Source organism: Vicia villosa, unplaced genomic scaffold, assembly GCF_029867415.1.
Source record: "Vicia villosa cultivar HV-30 ecotype Madison, WI unplaced genomic scaffold, Vvil1.0 ctg.002396F_1_1, whole genome shotgun sequence".
NCBI lineage: Eukaryota > Viridiplantae > Streptophyta > Magnoliopsida > Fabales > Fabaceae > Vicia > Vicia villosa.
Window position 1 is genome coordinate 219,475 of NW_026705918.1, and position 18,899 is coordinate 238,373.

The 18,899-nt window shown below is 34.7% G+C and overlaps 2 protein-coding genes across 2 annotated transcripts; one reads left to right on the plus strand and one right to left on the minus strand.

Moving 5' to 3' along the window:
- The first annotated feature begins 1,191 nt into the window (after positions 1-1,191).
- LOC131638729 (uncharacterized) lies at positions 1,192-9,830 on the plus strand. Its single transcript, XM_058909285.1, has 8 exons — positions 1,192-1,694; positions 1,766-1,833; positions 2,838-2,904; positions 4,180-4,334; positions 4,460-4,536; positions 5,539-5,607; positions 9,099-9,199; positions 9,388-9,830. The coding sequence occupies exons 1-8, from the start codon at positions 1,437-1,439 to the stop codon at positions 9,694-9,696; spliced, it is 1,104 nt and encodes a 367-aa protein (XP_058765268.1). The 5' UTR covers positions 1,192-1,436; the 3' UTR covers positions 9,697-9,830.
- Positions 9,831-10,877: 1,047 nt separating this feature from the next.
- LOC131638728 (pentatricopeptide repeat-containing protein At1g02370, mitochondrial-like) lies at positions 10,878-12,948 on the minus strand. Its single transcript, XM_058909284.1, has 2 exons — positions 12,548-12,948; positions 10,878-12,374 (listed from the first exon to the last, which is right to left on the minus strand). The coding sequence occupies exons 1-2, from the start codon at positions 12,806-12,808 to the stop codon at positions 11,190-11,192; spliced, it is 1,446 nt and encodes a 481-aa protein (XP_058765267.1). The 5' UTR covers positions 12,809-12,948; the 3' UTR covers positions 10,878-11,189.
- Between the last annotated feature and the right edge of the window lie 5,951 nt (positions 12,949-18,899).

The window sequence follows — 18,899 nt, forward strand, 5'->3', positions numbered from 1 at the left end:
CAAAGAGACCACTATCTTCATCCAAGAGAAAATTCTGGAACACACAAGTTTCTCAAATAAAGAGAACATCGCTTGCTGTCTGGTGATAAATCCAACTTTCTGGGAATCATAAACAAATTCTTGTTGAGGAGATAAGGTTTTCAATTGTGCAAAATAAATGCACTCTCAATCTAGGAACACCGCTTGCTGTTTTGGATCCAATGTTTGTCGTTATAAAGCGAACCAATACTCGACATTTCATTATAAAAATTCACAATTCCTAAAGTGGTGACCACCATGAGAAACTTCGATGATCTTGAGGAAGAAGACACTAAATGTGCACCACTAGCATTGTCACTATTGATAGATAAACTATCCTAACCTCATAACATTTCCTCTTCAGAAATTTCCAATTTATTTTTCCATTACCATGTTTTGCCTTATTTAAACAATGAGTTCATAAATCACATCGCTCAGAAATCGTTTCCGATTTAACTAAATATGTTTATGCTGAGTTTGATATGTCTGATTTTCTTCTGAGTTAAAACACCTTGCCCTTACATACCTTCTGCTTAGAGGATAATATATGATATATTTATTTTATTTGATTCTATTTTACCTCATAAATTGATTCTATTTGAAATTAATATTTATTATTTTTAAATTTAAACGTGATTTTTATACTCAAATTTAACATTTAACTCAATTTAACATGAATATTTTCAAACATAAATCATTTTATCTTCAACCCACTTTTAAGCAAAATCAATCAACTCAATCATTTTATTTTCAACTTATTTTTAATCAAAAATAATTTTAAAAAAACAATTAACTCTTGAATAAATTTTTAACGCAACATAATCAATAGAATTAAAATCATTCCCCTTTCTCATTTCCCCTTTCTTAATTTGTTTTACGAAGCGAAGATGATCCCTATTGGAACGTACCATAGCTTAGAGTTTTGAAGCACGATCTTGTTAAAAGTGTTGTGACTGATGCATGATACTCCTTGGCAAGGTAGATCACGGATGGGATGTGTGGGGTCTATACATATTACATACACCTCAGTTAAGTAACAAATAACACAACAACAAAATGTAAAAGGAGCAATTGCAAAAAGTGCCAGCGCTGAGGATTAAAAAGAAGTGAAAATAAAAAGCATTTGTCCATATCATGTCATGTTAGTATGTTTTGTTAATTGAACTTTGAAGTGGATCTATAAAAAAAAATGATGTCGAAGTGGTGTGGTCGTAATTTCCAAGCTCATAGAAAGAAACAAAAAAGTCAAGCACAACACAAATCGCGATCTTTCCTTCCTTCCCTCCCAAGTCCCTGTCTGGCCGCCACTATCAAAATTCCAATCCATTTCCCTTAACTCCTTTTTATGTTCTAAATAATCTTAAACAACACACAGTTTCCAACAAACAAACACGTACTAATTTCCTGTTTTCTCCACAATGCTTCGTAACCTCTTTCTATTCGTGTTGTTATTACCCTTCTTATTCTCTTATGTCCATTCACACGAAGAGTCGGGTCCTTGGAGATGCGATTCCGGGTCAGAGATCCGAATTGACTCCAATTTCCAACCCGGTGTTATTACACTCGATGGTCACGCCGACGATTGGAAGGACATTGATGGGTCCCAGTTCGCCCTTCTCCCCGCTCTTGACCCTGATGCTGAGAGTGAATTCAATGGCGGAAAAATGAGCGTTAAGGTATTAATTGTACCCTTTTGTTATTCACCAAATTTGTTAATTTTCTCATCATATTCATTGTTTTGTTTCAGAGTGTGCATGATGGCCGTGATATTTTCTTTTTGCTGCAAGTTGATAGTGATTACGCATACTCTACTGGGTAAGCTGTGTCATACAGGGTAGACTGAATCTTGTCTGCGAGTTTGATTTGTTGAGCTTTGTATTAGATTAGTTTAAGTTGTTTGGTTTTGTTTTGGTAACATCATCCTAACTACCCATTTTAGTGTATGTTTGCTTTAACGTTTGGAGCAATCTAAATTAATTCTGGTTGTGTAGAATTGATTTTGACATGTTTCGTTGCTCTGGAGTAGAATTTATTATGTTTTTTAAAATTGATTCTACTTGAAGATTTGAAGATATGGTCTGTAGCTTTTGAGTCTAAAAAGCTGTTCCACCCACTTTTGCAAAAAAATTATTCAAACATACAGAAATCACTTTATCTTCAATTCACTATTAACCAAAATCAATTTACTTAAAATCAATTTTTTTCACTGCACAACCAAACATATGCTTAGTGGGATTTGGATCTTCCCTCCCAAATCAATGTTGCGTTGGATGTGTGGTAAGACTAGAAATGATAGGATTAGAAATAAAAATATTAGAGAGTATTGGGGTAGCGTCTATAGTAGAGAAGATGGTGGAAAATAGACTTAGGTGGTTTGAGCATGTAGAAAGAAGACTTGTAGATTCCGTGGTAAGGAGTGTAGATTAGTTGGAGAGAAGTCAAATAACTAGAGGAAGAAGAATATAAGAGAGGTTATTAAGAAAGATCTCGTGATTAACGATTTGGATAGAAGCATGATCTTGGATAGAATATTATGACAAAAGTTGATCCATGTAGCCGACTCCACTTAGTGGGATAAGACTTAGGTTGTTGTTTTTGTATAATACTCAAACTCTAAACCTTACTTTAGAGGAGTTAATTAAGTTGTTTGATTGTTGAATTAGCTTGATTTATTTATCTTGATAAAGTTATAAATAATGATTATGTTATTGAGGGTCATACATGATTGGATATAAGAGAAGACAAGAAAGTCTTTCTCATATTACTATATGATAATTGATAAGCCTTTAATAAGTTGGTGCGTTTCTTTGGTGATGCAGTGAAAGCAAGAATTGTCCCTCTGTTGCACTCATGTTTCCAATTGGGGATAATGCTTCCTATCATAATGTAAGTTGGTGTTCTCAACAATGTGTTCTCTGAACTTCACTTCATGTTTTTTAAGTATACAAGGGGTTTGGATAAACAACTTAGGCTTCGTTTGGGAGTATGGAGGGGAGGACTTTGGAAGGAAGGAAAGAGAAGAAAAGAAAGAGAAATCTTCCATCTTATTCAAGAAAGTGATTTTGTTGAGAATGATAAGAGAATACTAATGATTAATATATTTTTAATTTTGATTATATTAGAACAACATGAAGGGTTTAAAGATTTTTTTCTAAACCCTCCAAAACTTATTCGAGTTCCCCCAAATCAAAGAGATTTTGTGTTATGAAGAAAAGTGGACTCCCCATTGAAGTTGGGGTCTATCATTTCTTAATTTTTCCTTTCCTCAATTTTCAAAAGATCTCCTCTAAACTCTCAAACAAATCCTTAGCCTATGTTTGCGAGTTGGATTTTGGAGGACTAAGTCCATATTTTGATGTATATTTTATATATTTAATTAAAAGAACATGATAAACGATCATATAATACTTCAATCACACTTACTTCATTTTTCAAAACATTTATAGTATCCTCAATTTAAATAAGAAAAGTATGTTGCCCCCTCCCCTCCAAAACTCAACTCACAAACAAAGCCTCAATGAATCTGTATGATTGACTTATTTGAGCTTATCTATTGACATTAACACTTCTGATTGTTTGGCAGAGCTTATGATGTATTCATAAGCTTTTTTCAACTTATTTTTATAAGCTCTCCAAGATTGTTTGGAAATAGCTTATGATATGCTCGTAAGATGTTTATAGCTTGTTTCCATAAGCTCTGCAAGATAACTTATGAAAATAGTTTATAACTAATATCAAACTTATTTTATTTTATCTTTTGTTATAGAAATAGCTTAGACATCTACTTATATGACAAAATTTTATATTATAAGCACTTAATTAATTTGTTTATCTAACCGTGGCCTTAATCGAACACTTTCAGATAGTGCTTATGGTAAACATATTTTTGTATAAGCTGTTTCTAAAATTGAAGAAGGAATTTGAGAAAACTTTGTTATAAAGCTTTCTATAAAATATTTTTATAAGCTATTATGGGAAGCTTATCAAAAAAGTTGAAATAATTTATGGACATGTCATAAGTTCTTTTAAACACTTATGCATAAGTGGTTTTGTTAGAAGATTAGCCTAAATAACTTCTTCATAATACATCTCTTATCCTGATCTTACTGAAAGATCTTTGTGAAACATTGATTGATAAAAAAAGGTGTTAATTGTTATAAGATGGGTGGCTGTGAGGAACATTCAACCACATGCACGAGTAAGACCTGCAAAGGTCATGAAGTGGACATTATGCACTTTTCAATTGGAAATGCTATTCCAGGACGACTTTATGGTGGGAATCCCATTAACAATAGAGATGCAAATGGCGGCGACAGGTGATTAATAGAAAATCTCCTTGACTTTCACCATATTAGTTGAGAATTTTAAGATGATTCTAACTATAACATTGCTATCTTTTCACTACATGTGTTAATTCAGTTTTGTATTATCGTCCATACAGGTTTGGCCATTTGGTTGATCTTTATGCCTGGAATCCGCATTGCAGATACTTGGATGGAATGGGCCCTGCGAATTCTGGTATGTATAAACGTAACATCTTTCTAAAATCTTGACACCACTACTTGCTTCAGCCGCATAAGAAACAACGAGATATTGTTTTAAGCCATGCATGAGAATGTAAATTAGTTTATTCCTTTAGCTTAGCTATGTCAAATCAAGGTTTGTGTTTGATATAAATCTCTACTTTGCATTATAATAAAGTTATTTCACACATGTTTTTGTAAAATAAATTATCTGTGTCCCACACATCCAATTTTATAATTGGTGCTACTTAACAAGATAAAAGTGGATTCCGAAATGATTAAGCACTGATTGGATTTGAGCATGAGCATGATGTCTTAAGTTACTTTAAGATTGCTTCTTCCACTTGGTGTTTTAATGCTATGCTAAGATTACGTAGACAACTTATTAGTGCCTAATTTAGATAAAGACGATAAGCAGATAGTTATGTTTGAAAGTGACATACAGAAGATTGACAAGTGCATTTGTTCGGAGTTGGGACCACACTTCATGATTCTCTATATATTAGTAGTCATACTTGCCTTTTTCATCATTTCCTTCATTTGTTTCAATGTGATTTTTTAATCACTACTTTCTGTTTGTGGCCAAAATGACAAAATATGAGCCCCATAATGCCAAACAAGTTTGTTCCTTTTCTTTTTCTTAGCAAACCATCATTTCGTTGAGTAACTTATTCTTTCTCTCTTTCTACAACTTCTATCTTTGATCTCTATGAGAATTGTGAATTTACATATATACATTTTATGTATAAAATTGTTGGCCATTTTGTAGCGTCAAAGATGTGATAATGTGTCTCTTTTCGAATTGTTAGAGACCTTCAAAGGAAGACACTTCTCACCTCGTGACCTTACAATTAGATATATAAGCTATAACCCTACAACGTGGATTATACATTTAATCTTGTTTTCAACTCCCTTCTTTTGTTGATGATTTTCTCCGTCGTTATGTAATTTTTATTCTAGTGACATACATTAAGCATTGCCCCTGTTCTGTTTTCAGTTAATGATTCTAGTGCACAGAATGACTGGAAAGGTGCTTGGTGGCATAGTGGCTTTACAGTTCACTCAGGTAATTCTTTTATAGATTTGGTGGTGAAACTGTGACATGACTACAACCACAATTTAAAACTTTGTTAAAGTATGCCGCCGTATATGTCTATATGCTAACCATGAACTGTGATGGACCCATGGATATTTTGCAGTGGGAACAATACTCATAAATTTCTTGTAATGAATACATATAAAACATAACTTTTATTTTTAATGGCAAATTGTTAGAATATATTTACACTCTTTCCAGACCTTGAACCCTGGACCTCCAACTCCTTTTTATCCCTTAACTCAACTGTTTCAAGACCTCCAACTCCTTTTTAACCCTTAACTGTTTCAAGATCGTTAAGCTATACCTCTCACTCTATATATAAAGTAAATAAAGGATAACTATATTTTATACAAAATGGGGTAACGGGATAACCCCTAGACTAATTATAGGAATAATCTATAGAACATATATTTAATTTAAAACCAAACAAATAAATGAGGAAGAAGAGGAGTAGAGTTATTAAACGACTATTATTTAAAAAAAAAAAATGACAATATGAATAAAAAAGAGAAAAGAAAGAAGAAGAAAAAAAGAGAAAAGAAAGAAGAAAAGAAGACTTCTAAAAAGAGTAACAAAGAAAAGAAATAAGAAAGAAGAGAAAAGAATAAGAAAGAAGAGAAAAGAAAGAAAGAAGAAAAGAAAAAAGAGAATAGAAAGAAAAAAGAAGAATAGAGAAGTAAAAACCAACTTGAGAAGAGGGGATTGCAAGCGGCGACGCTAAGAAACGAAGCAAACGGAGGCAACGACGGTGAGAAACGAAGCAGACGAAGGCGACACAAGGAAGAAGACCGTGAGAAGAAAACTCTGAAAACTGAAATGAAAGCGTGTGAGAAGATTGAATCCTTTGTATTGTGTTCTGAGTTGGGGAAAATTGGAAAATTTTCACAAAATTCCTCCAACGTTTATTTATTTTAAGGGTAAATCTAGATTTTCGCATTCAAAGCCGCTCGGGTCTCTACATGTAACCAGAGTTATCAAATATCTGCAATTGTGGCGCTATGGCGGGTATACATGGCGGTATTTGGGCACACCGCAATGGTAAATATCGGCCGATATTGCATATTTTTCCGCTATAATCCGCTATAACGGCGCCACAGTGTCCAGTATGGTGGAATTTTGGCTCTCCGCCATGGACAATAATGTAAGTAATTGAATAATTATTTACCATTTCTCTCTCAATTTTATATTTGATTCTAGATGATATTCATAGCATAGAAAACTCTTTCAATTATTTATCAAAGATAACTCTAAAAGTAAATATTCCAATAGATATACTATATGTTTTGAAGTCTCCACAATTTTCTTTAGAAAGATCACTAATCTCCCCTAATTTCCAAGCTAGGGCTAGGGATTTTGTTTTGGTGGAGTGGCTCATAACATTTTATGATTTTGATTTTTACAAATAATAGTGGGTTAGTTGTTTTGAAATTGAGAAAATAGGAGAAGCACTAATGACATAAAATAATTTTACATTATCCAATGTATGATGCATATTCCGCCAAATCACGAAGATATTTTAAAATAACTTGGTTGACATAGCAGACTAATAGTTTTTTTATTGGGATGACAGTGTAAAACTATTTTACATTGCGCGCATCCTTTAATCTCTTTTAAATTTTCCTTTCATTCATCTTAATACTTAATACATTATTTTTTTATGAAGAAATAAATACATTTATATGTATATGTTTTAAGTAAAAACCAACAGGAGGGCTAGGGTTGGGTCTAGCAGGAGGGGTTAGTCTCCTACAACATGGCAAACCAAGGTCCGAATCTTGACTTGGAGAGACACTCATACTTAGTGTCAGAAAGTGCTTTGAATAAGATTATCTTCTGTGGAGGAAACTTATGGGAAACCAAAACAATATATAATAAGTAAAAAATTGAAAATAGAGCATGAATTGTGAATGTCATGCATAGATGATATATAGCATGTCTCTGCATCATTTATGTCCTGTCTTGTGAAATTCTACCTCAACAGCACTTCAAAAATTTTCAAATGTGTAATTGCCTACTGCTTTCAATAAATTAATATAATTGATGCTGTTTCATCTAGGTAGGTTAATATAATTTCCACTAAGTGCCAAAAGTTCACTGATCTGTAAAAGAAGGACGACTCTCACATTACAAGTCGGTTTTCTAAGGGGGGTTAGAATTCCGCATTCATTGTGGTTCGTTCCTAGTTGTCTAATTGTAGCATTTTGGTTTCCTTTATTGCAACCTACAACACCTTCTTTATGTTGGGTGTGAAGGGGTGAATTTAGTCTCGTATTGTCTAGAGATATGGCCAATGTTGTGTTTATAAAGTTTGGGCAAATCTCACCTTGGAAGGTTGAGTTAGGCCCAATCCAAATTTTAAGAGTTTAAACGTATTTTAAATTAGTTATTTATTTTTAGGATTGAGGAAATCTAATATTATGTTAACCTTCACTCCAATAGAACAAGGAAACGAGCAGAAGCTTAGTGCATAAGGAAGCCCTACTTTAGGAAATTGAATCACCTACAGTCAGGTTTTTGTCGCATTCACACCGTCAAAATGTTATTTATTAACCGTTTGATCTTGATCGCACGGCTCAGTAAAAACAGATTTGATTTTCTCAAAATTACCAGTTTTAAATCAGAAGTGTCTGATCTTGATCAGACGGCCAGCTACGGTTGAATACGTGAATGCATGGTTTTTTGACTGAAGTAAATATGGGTTCCTAATTTGATGAGATTTTTGTATTACTTAAAGATTATATATACTTTGTATTATTCAAAGACTAAATTTATATTAAAAAGGCTTCTTCTAATGTATACAAGTCAAATAGGTGTTGTATGATGCTCAAGTTTTTTTCACCATTGGATCAAAGAGATCTACCAAATATTAGGAGCACTAACTATACTAAATCCTTCTCTCCTCATCTCACGGCACATCTAGTTCCCTCTACCTCATTGCCATCCACATCACCATCTCAGACGGCAACTTTACCGCTGATCTCTCCTTTCCTCTTCCTTCTCTGTTCATACGATCCACCTCCACCAGACCCAAATCTGTATTACTGCAAAGAGAAGCAGCAATTCTGACAGAAGCTTTAAATTGACATCTTTGCCTTGAGCAATCCACAAGGTCATGAGGTGACCGATGTTGGGAAATTGGTTCGTGCCGAGGGTTGGGCTTGCGTTTGGGGTTAGGAGGAGAGAAGTAGATGTTGAATTTGAAAGGAGAAGAAGAAAGGGAAGAACAAGTAGGCAAGGGAGAACTCTGTAATTATTAAGGGATTAAATTGATGACAAATCCGTCTTATGCTTAAGCATAATTTGGATTCTATTGCAAGTTGCAAACCTGTATATGATATGAATATCGGTCGGAGATGCATCAGTTAAATTATGAAATCTGTTTTTCTACTCTATCATTTAGTTTTTCTGCATCGTTTTGCTATAAATTAAATTACTACTTATATGTTTATCTATAACAGGTTTTGTACAGGATGAGAGTCCTTATGCAGAAAATGGAAAAAAGGGCACATATTTTTTTGAATTCTCCAGACCTTTGAGGACTATGGATCATCTGCAACAGGTTAGAACATAGAAACGTATACGCCGCATTCTGAAGTTTTATTTGCTTAGGGATTATGGATTTATTTGAAATTCAACAAATTGTAGCGATATCGTTAAAATGTTGCAAGTGCATTGTTGTCTTAAAAGACGATGTAGTGATTGATATCTATCTGCGCAAGTAAAATGGTACAAAATTATGACTTACAGGATGTGCAATTTACCCTCGGCGCATCAAGCAAGATGTCAGTCGCATTTTGGTATCCAGTAGACGGTCAGCCATGGCACGGTTCGGGACACTATTCGATTAACTGTGATTGGGTTGCAATTGATATAGCTCAGAGCAGTTCCGCGTCTTTGATTGGCAAGTCAGTAGACACAGGATCAAGTAGCTCATGGAATATTGCAAGTGCATTTTCACTTATACTTTCAGTAGTAGCACTTTGTGTGTCTGTGTTTGTGAGTTATAGAGTGTTACACCCCAAGGGTGTTCAGTTTACTCCAATGGAGGAGCTTTAAATATTGTATTAACAGCTTGAGTTTGGGATTGTACTATTCATCCACGATTGTACTAGATAGGTTTGTAGTACTGTTTAGTGCTTTCTCTTGCCTTATTTTTAAATTCTATTTGAAGCATTACTTTAGTTATTTTACATAGTGTCTGAAAAGTGTCTAGTTCAATAGTCAAGTATAATGGAGCTCCATCCTGTGCTTAAAGTAAAATTGGATTAATAATATACTAATATGTATATATGTATAGCTGAACTGAATTAAAGGCATTAGGTAATGCAATGGTTGATGTTATTGTCATACAAGTATTTCAATAATTAAACATTTTATTGCAAGGAGAACAAGAGGGGGAACTTTAGATGAACTGAAAAGTAATTTCTTCTTGCTTGAAGGATTCTAATAAATAGTGTTCAACATTTTGTCAACAGATATAAATGAGATTGATCTTCATACACCTATGCAATATGCATGATGATTGTCCAAATATTGATTTTGATACACTATTAGTATGAAGTATGTATCTTCTATTGGATATTAGATTCAGAGTAGCATGCTCACATTTTCAATTAAGAGAAAGATAGGGTCTTGTGGAGCTGCTATCTCTATTTATGTGGGACTGACTCGTTTTTTACACTTTACACACTCTGGCTAAATAAGTAAATTATTATTGAAATATAAGTGAAATATCTTTAACTCTTTTTGAGGTGCTTTGTCTAAATAATTAAATACTTAAAAATTACAAATACATTATGCATATTTAAGGAATTTATTTAGATACTAAGGGTGTGTTTGGATTGACGGTGTTCTAGCAAAATTGAATTTGGTAGAATTGAGTTTAATGGAATTCATTTATAGTTGGATACATTTATGTAAATAAAATAAACAATAAATTACAATGTAAAAATCATCCAAAATCAATTCTGAAAGTAGAAACTACAAATTTTAACTTCAAATAGAATCAATTCTGAAGACAAAATCAATTCTAATTTTGCTTAATCAAACATCTTAAAATCATCCAAAATCAATTCTGCATCTTTAGAATTGCTTTTGGTCTTTCCAAAAGCCAAACCAAACATGCACTAAAATCAAGATTCTTCTTAACGTAAAAGACAAAGTTAACATGTTATGGTTTCCTCTCCCACAATTATAGAGACTAATATCTTCCAACACATATAAATATTGTCTCTTTTTTACTTTAGCTAGCTTAACTGTAAAGAAATCTGTAAAATCACATAAAATGAACACTTCCAGAATTTGTGACATTGTCAGTGCGAGTTTTCGTTGTCAATTGTGAAGTACAAATTTGAGCTAAATATAGTGTATAAGAAATATATTTTGTAATCTGACAAACCATAACTTATCTTATTGAAACACAATCAATTCATATTGTCAAATCATCACTTGATCGAAATTAACTAGGCCTGCATGCTTCAGGACAGAAATTATGAGGCCTGCATGCTTGAGGACAGAAATTGTGTGCAGCCAGAATGAACCTTTCCAAGTTACAAGTTCTCATGGTTGACATAAGAATCTTCCTTCAAAACCGGCTCAATTTCAGGAGATGACTCGGATCCTGTAATGCAGGTTTTAATACAGGATTCGTCAAAACTGTGACTCCTGAGAATCTTACTTAACTCATCAACACCATCAAGATCTGTTTCTTCTTCATAATACTTTAGAAAAGCCCTCACAACTTGTGGGGAAGGACGATATTTTTCGTTGGTGACATCTGAAAGTGCCGCCTCTAAGTGGCTCATAGCACCATCCAACTGACGTTTCTCCAACAAAGACACCATGAACATTTCACGAATCCTAAAGAAAGGTCCTTTGCACCTCCTAAGAGCCTCCTCAAAGATCGACGCAGCTTCTTCATTCATGTTCTGCTTCAAGTAAGCATACACCGCAACACCAGCCAACCTTGAATCATAATTCACATGCCTAGATTCCCACTCCTTAAAGCATTTTATAATCCCCTCCGTATCATCAAGCCTTCTAAGTGTAGAAAGCATCATAAGATAGCTCCGATTGGTCACCGGGGAGACCGTTTTGAGCAAACTCCACACTCTATAAACCTCTGTAACATTACCAGTCCCACCATAAAGTCCCAGCAAGCAATGGTAAGCTTCACGTACCCGCGGCTTCACTATTTCCTCCATCTTCTTAAGCATCAATTCCGCTTTCTCAAATTGTCCAGCTTTCACATAAATAGCAGCAACATTACTATAAGTCTTCCAATCAATTTTCTCTCCGTCCTCTCTTTTCATCTCCTCATAAACACTCTCAACCCCATCAAGGTCATTCAACGCGGCACAACTATTCATCCAAACAACATACGTAAATCCAGTCATCCTAATCTTCCTCTGCTTCATTTGATTAACCAGCAGAGGAACTTTCCCGGGTTGACCTAGCCTCATATACAAAGCCATCAAATTGGTAAAAGCCAAACTAGTTACATAACCTAATTCATCCATTTTCTCAAAATGAGACAATGCCTTGTCTAGCATTAGTTCCTTGCAGTAACAGTTTAAAAGAGAACCATATGTATACTTGTTCTTAGCAGGAGGAGGAAGACTGTTAAAGTAATTCTCAGCTTCAACCAACCCTTTCACTTTGGACATAAGATCTAAATGCACTGCATAGTTATCCCATGAAAAATTGATTTTCCTCATAATCATCCATTCCATTATCTGTAGCAATTCAAAAAAATCAATTTTTTTTTTTTTTTTATATAAAAGCACTAAGAAATGAAAATTTTCTTTTTAGATAGAACTGAAATTAATTTTGCCCTAACTTTGGTTATGATGATAAAGCTTGATGTGAATTGAAATTTAGAGGGGAAAATGATGAGAAACTGTGATACCTCGAATGCGTGATGGATTCTACGATACTTTCGAAGCTCTTGGACGCATTTATCGAGTTCTCCTTTCCCTACGGCTTTGCCTTCCATGATATACTGGTTCAATGTCTGGGATACGGTTCCTCCGGTCTTTTCTAGCTCCGATAGTCTTTGGTAGAGATTGTACTTCTTCTTGGGAAGCTCAGCTACCGTAGCGACCGGATAAGCCGTACATAGTCGTCGGAGAAGGCTTCCTCCGCCGGGAATTAAACGGCCGTAGTTCATCCTCGTTTTTCTCGGATCGAGCCTCTGGTAGTGGAGAAGGCTATTCGTTATTTGTTGGAGGGTATGTCAGGGTTTATCAAAACGCAAAATGTTAATGTTAGGGTTTATAGAATAACACTAAAAACAAATGTTAATTTAATTGTAAAAGAGAAAGAAAAAAAATATTTAAAAGGAACAATGATATATCAACACAACTATTCGAGTAGAAACTAGAAATAGAATATATGGTGAAGTTGTATCTAACTGCGACCGGAAATATTTATGATATGGCTGACTAGAGCTAACATGTTAATCTGTTAGGTTAACACTTCAATGTTTAAGTACAATGAAAAAAGTGAGAAGTAATGTGTTCGTGACTATTTATGATATGACAAAGCAGAGCTAACCTGTTAATCTGTTAGGTTAACACTTCAATGTCTAAGTACAAGTCAGTGAAAAAAGTGAGAAGTAATGTGTCCGTGACTATGAATTTGAATATTTGAAATTACACATTTTGCTATTATATATCAAACGCGGTTGAATTGGACGGTGATTGATGCATTGGAGAGCACAATCATCTGCTTCTAGTTAGATTAAAGGTTTACATGTTATATGTGTCTCACTACTCGACATTCACTATTGGCCTTTTGCTATTGGTCTTGCGGACGGTTCATAATAGTTGCTCACAAGCCATTGTTCCTATTACACAGAATGAAGGTTTCACCATGCACCCCTTTAGGTTGGTTGTTAATCGAAATAAGTGAAGAAGTCTCAATAGGACGTCATTAACATTAGGAAGATGCATTAAATATTCTTCTCTTGATCGAAAATATTTTGCAAGGAAGTTTCGATGTGCCGTCACTATGTCTAACGATAATGATATCCTCTTTGTCATAGGATACTTAAGTACTCTAAACAAGTCACGATGACATTTTGATTGTTGGTGGTGTGGTTCGCGCTTCCCAATCTAATGGATCACACAATTCACAAGCTCTACCGTGGTCGGTTTCTGTGAAGACCTAGGAGTGCAACCGAATTTTATTTTCATTGTTCATCCAGTGGCAAATGGCCAGGTTGAGTCAATAAACAAAGTGATATTTAAGGGGATTAATAAGAAGTTAGATGACACCATAGGACTCTGGGATGAACAACTTCATGAAGTATTATGGTCATATCATACCACCCCTCATTCAACCACCAATGAGACTTTATTCACAATGGTATACGGAGAAGACATCATGCTGTCTCTCAAAATCGACACACTCACTTAGTGACACTCTCAATTCAATGTGGAAGAGAACGAGGTAGGGTTAAGATATGCAACCAACCTAATTGATGAGACAAGAGATGTCGCTCACATTAGGGACTTTTCTGCCAAGCAAAGGGCTGCCAGAAAGTACAATTCGAATGTGGTTCCGAGGGAAATGCAGGAAGGCAACCTAATGCTTAGACATGTTTTCGTTCGTACCCACCCAACATGAGAAACTACAACCCAGATGGGAAGGGCCTTACCGTATTATATTAGAAACTACCTCATAGAGCCTAAAAGCTCGAGAAGTTGGATGAATGACTCATCCCTCGAACATGGAATTCAATTTACTTGAGATATTGTTATAGTTAATTATTTTTAAGTTATGTGTTTAAAGGTGAAAGGCGGTTGTTCTGCTAGGGTGTGAATCTCTTTGAAAAAATTTATCATTATTAGTAATAGGTTATTTTGTTCCTCAGTCGACTTAAATGTTGGGCTTTCATGGGAAGATCCTTGCAGCCCTTATAAAGATATTTAATTGTCGGACTTCCATAGGAAGATCATTATCACACTTATAACACAATCTAAATGGTGGACTTCCACGGGAAGATTCTTGCCGCGCAACAAAGGGGCGATATGAATGTTGGACTTCCCTTGAAATATCTTTGTCGCCCATATGGGCAATATAATTAACAAACTTCCATGGGGTATCCCCCACAAAATGCAAACCAATAACTAAGAGTCTCGCTTGAGGGACTCAACTTAAATTCTCTATTGGGAAACTAAACTTAAGTCTCGCCCGAGGGACTCAACTAAGAGTCTCGCCTAAGGGACTCAACTTAAAATCTCGCTTAGGAGACTCAACTAAAAGTCGCGCCTGGGAGACTAAACTAAAATTTTGGCATGGGATACTAAACTTAAAGTCTCTCATAAGGAAATCAACTAAGAATTTCACCTAAGAGACTCAACTTAAATTATCGCCTATGATACTCAATTGAAAGTCAGGCCTAAGGGGCTTAACGTAAAGCCTCTCTCGGGAGACTCAACCTAAAGTCTGGCCTAAATAACTCTAAGTAATGAAAATAAAAAATCACTTCGCCCTTTCCAAGATCTCATGCTCAAGGTATTGTGTATTGGTATACTTGTAAAGGATACACAAGAGGCGCGTAAAAGGTCTACCAAGGGGAGCTGACATAACATGCCGCCTACACCAACCTCTTAGCCACCCATTTATTGGGGGTGGGCGCCAATTTTCAGGTTATGTCACCAATTCCTTGGATGACTCGCACAATTTGTATGAATGGGGGGGGGGGTGACGCTTCCTAGTCCACAACAGTGCAAATATGGAGTCAAAAGGGGAGAAGGGCATATTATCTTAAATAGTAGGAAATTAACTGCCTTTTCCTAAACTCCTAGAAGTAGTTGTAACTTCTTGGGAGCCTGGCATCCAGGCCCAAGAATTTCTATAAATATCTCATCCCTAATGTTTAGAGGAGACCAATTTTATAACACAAAATACCACATATAGATCTTCCCACCTCAATGAAAGTTACGCCTAAGGGACTCAACTAAGAGTCTAGGGTTTAGGGACTCAACTTAAAGTCTCTCTCTCCGGGAGACTCAACTTAAAGTCTCTCATGAACTCCAAGCAAGGAAAAAAACAAATCACTCAGCCCTTTCCAAGTAGGGACATTATATTAGTATATTTGTAAGGGATAGACAGGAGGCGACAGAAAAGGTCCACCAAGGGGAGGCGACATAACATGTCGCCCATACCAACCTCTTAGCCACCCATTTATTGGATAGGAGTCCATTTCTTAGTTATGTCACCCATTCCTTGGACGACTCGCCCGATTCCTGTGAATATGATGAGTAATGTGTCCTAGTCCACAACTGTGTGAATATTGAGTCAAAAGGGGGGAAGGATATTTCCCCTTTCCCACGTTGTTAGAAGCAATTGCTACTTTATGTGAGCCTAGGATCCAGGCCCATGAATTTCTATAAATATGTCAACCTTAAGTTTGAGAGGAGATCCAATTTCATAACATATAATATCACATACACAACTTTTTACCTCTTTGCGTGAACTAGCGCTAACATCATAACAAACCCTAAAAAACCTCTTAATATTTAAGAGTTATCACATATTATACTTTTAGTAAATATACAAATATATAGTGCACTTGTTTAGTACTCCTTTTGTTCTTTTTTGTATGCCACATTCATAAAAAAAAGGAATTGTTCCTAATTACTTAACTTTTTGAAAGTTCAATGCATCATTATTAAAGACTTGTCACTAATATTATTAATTAGTTATTTTACAAAGAAAGATAGACGAATTGAAATATTAAAGGACCAAATGTATTGTAAGTAAAATAGATATAATTGTATTAGAAGTAACAAAATTTAATAATAGTCTACTTATGTTTAAAAAAATGTAAAAGTTTCGTTGAAAAGGAACTTGGTGAATAATAATTTAAATAATAGTGGTGATTGTCAGCAGATGTGTGTCAAAGTGGTTTTGGTGGTGGTGGTGGTGGTGGTCAATGGTGGTTGGAGTGGTGGTGTTCGTTGTGATAATTCGTAGTGGTTTAGGGTAGTCTGCATGGTAGTCGATGGTGGTCACTGATGATCAACATGGTGGATGAGGTGGTGATTGATGGTGGTCAACGGTGGTTTGTTATGGTGATCAGTGGTGGTGGACAGTGGTCACACTGATGGTTGACAATGATTAAAGTGGTGATTAATGGTAGTCATTTGACAACCTATGGTGGTCTAATAGTAGTGATTTGTGGTGGTTGGAGTGATGGTTGGTGACTGGAAGTGGTCAAACGCGTAGTTAGTGTTGACCAAGTGACTTCATATAGAAGAGAGAGAGAGAGAGAGAAAGGGGAGTGAATTGTGATATTTGAACTTCGCAGTTAATTAAATTTTTTATTATTTTATAAAATGTTTATGTTGGAGAATATAAATAAGGTATAAAGAAGATGGAGATGAAGAGACATACACAACGGAGATAAAATAAACAATGGAAAATAAAGAGAGAGAAATTAGAGAGAGTGTACCAGAGATTTATACATATTCGACCTAACCATTTGTCCTGCTCTTATCCTAAGAGTTTTCTCTTGAGAGTTTGTACTAAAATGATTTGAGCCTTTCACATGATTTGCCCACGAACCTTCTTCCAATAAATAAGAGATTTTTCACAATTTAATCTCCAGACAGAGATTTTATATAGGTTAATCTCACAAATCAAACAGAGATTTTACCATGCCAAGCTTAAGAACCAAACATAGTTTTTCATTGGCTAAACTCAATAACCAAACATATGTTTTCACTGGTTGAGCTCAAGAACAAAACAATGTTTTAATTGACTAAACTCGATAACTAAACAAAGCTTTTTAGAGGTTAAGCTCAAGAACCAAAAAATAAACCTTACACAATATAGCACAAGAGAAAACGCCATCTCGAAAAAAATTACAAAACAACATAGTACCAGTACACCAAAATTCTCACAAGGAATTTTTCACTCTCAAGACCCTGAGACACCTTTGGTGAAAATAGAAAAATTATAAAAAGGAGAATAAAATGTGAGAAAGAAAGGTTTTAATTTTGAAATTTGATGTAAAATGAAATGAGGATATGCCTCCTTTATATAAAAATTGATTTTCCTCCAAAAGAAAATGATTTATGGGCATTTTTAATAGTCTAAATTGATTAACCCTAGCTGACAATCATTAGAAAAGTCAAATATAAAAAGTTTTTGAATTTTGCCATCATAAATCACTTAAAGGCTTCTCTTATCGATTGTAGGCGTTACAAATGTGTTAATTGATTAATCCTAATCTGGTAATCCATCAACTATTGTAAAAATAACTCCTAACATTACTATAAATAATACATTTCATGACAAAGTTTTCACCTCGGCTAACGAACAACCGAGGTGGCAACCATAGGTACCCCACATTTGAATATTTTTAATACATACTACCTATTTCATTGATTATGCTAGGAACCGAGGTGAAAAATTATGATCAGCCATCCTTCGAATCCCAACAATTGCATTTAAGCGCAATTTTTAATTTTATTTATTTATTTATTTATTTATGAACTATTCTCACAGGTGAGTTTGCAATCGAGGGGAAAAGTTATGATCAACCCCACTTCGAATCGGAACAAATGCATTTAAGTGCATTTTAATTTATTTTTTATTTACGACTTATTCCCTCTGTTAAGCTAGCGACTGAGGAGATAGGTTATGATTAACCCTACTTATAATTCTGGCAACGTCATTTTAGTACTTTTTATAAAAAAAATTATTTAATACATATGTCCTCAGTTGGGCTGACAACATATGGAAAATATGTCTGTGTTGTTTATATTACCAATGTATCTTTTATATCCATTTATAAAATAACAACGGCCAAAACATTGTCAACTCATCAACTCAGGTGAAACATCAGCGATCCGTATGAAATACACACCAACCAATATATTAGAACATAAATACCACAACCATTTACCTTGAAACGAAACGCAGAGTGCATAGTATTGAAATGCAAACACCATTGATGATGAAAACATACACCGATAATGAAAGCATTGAATATAATACAACACCATACCCTAGGATAGATTTAAGAGTAGAGAAACGTCTCATGGTAGGTTTCTTAATGTATTGTCTTATGTATTTTCTAAAATTCTTTTCTTAAGTGGGTGTTTGATAAAAATGTTTGATGTTAATTAAGGAAAACAAGGATGCAAATTACCAATGTTGTTGTTGTTGTTAGAAATCTTAAAACTCAACAACAACAACAACAACAACAACAACTACATCCATTATTTCCTAACAACATTAAACCT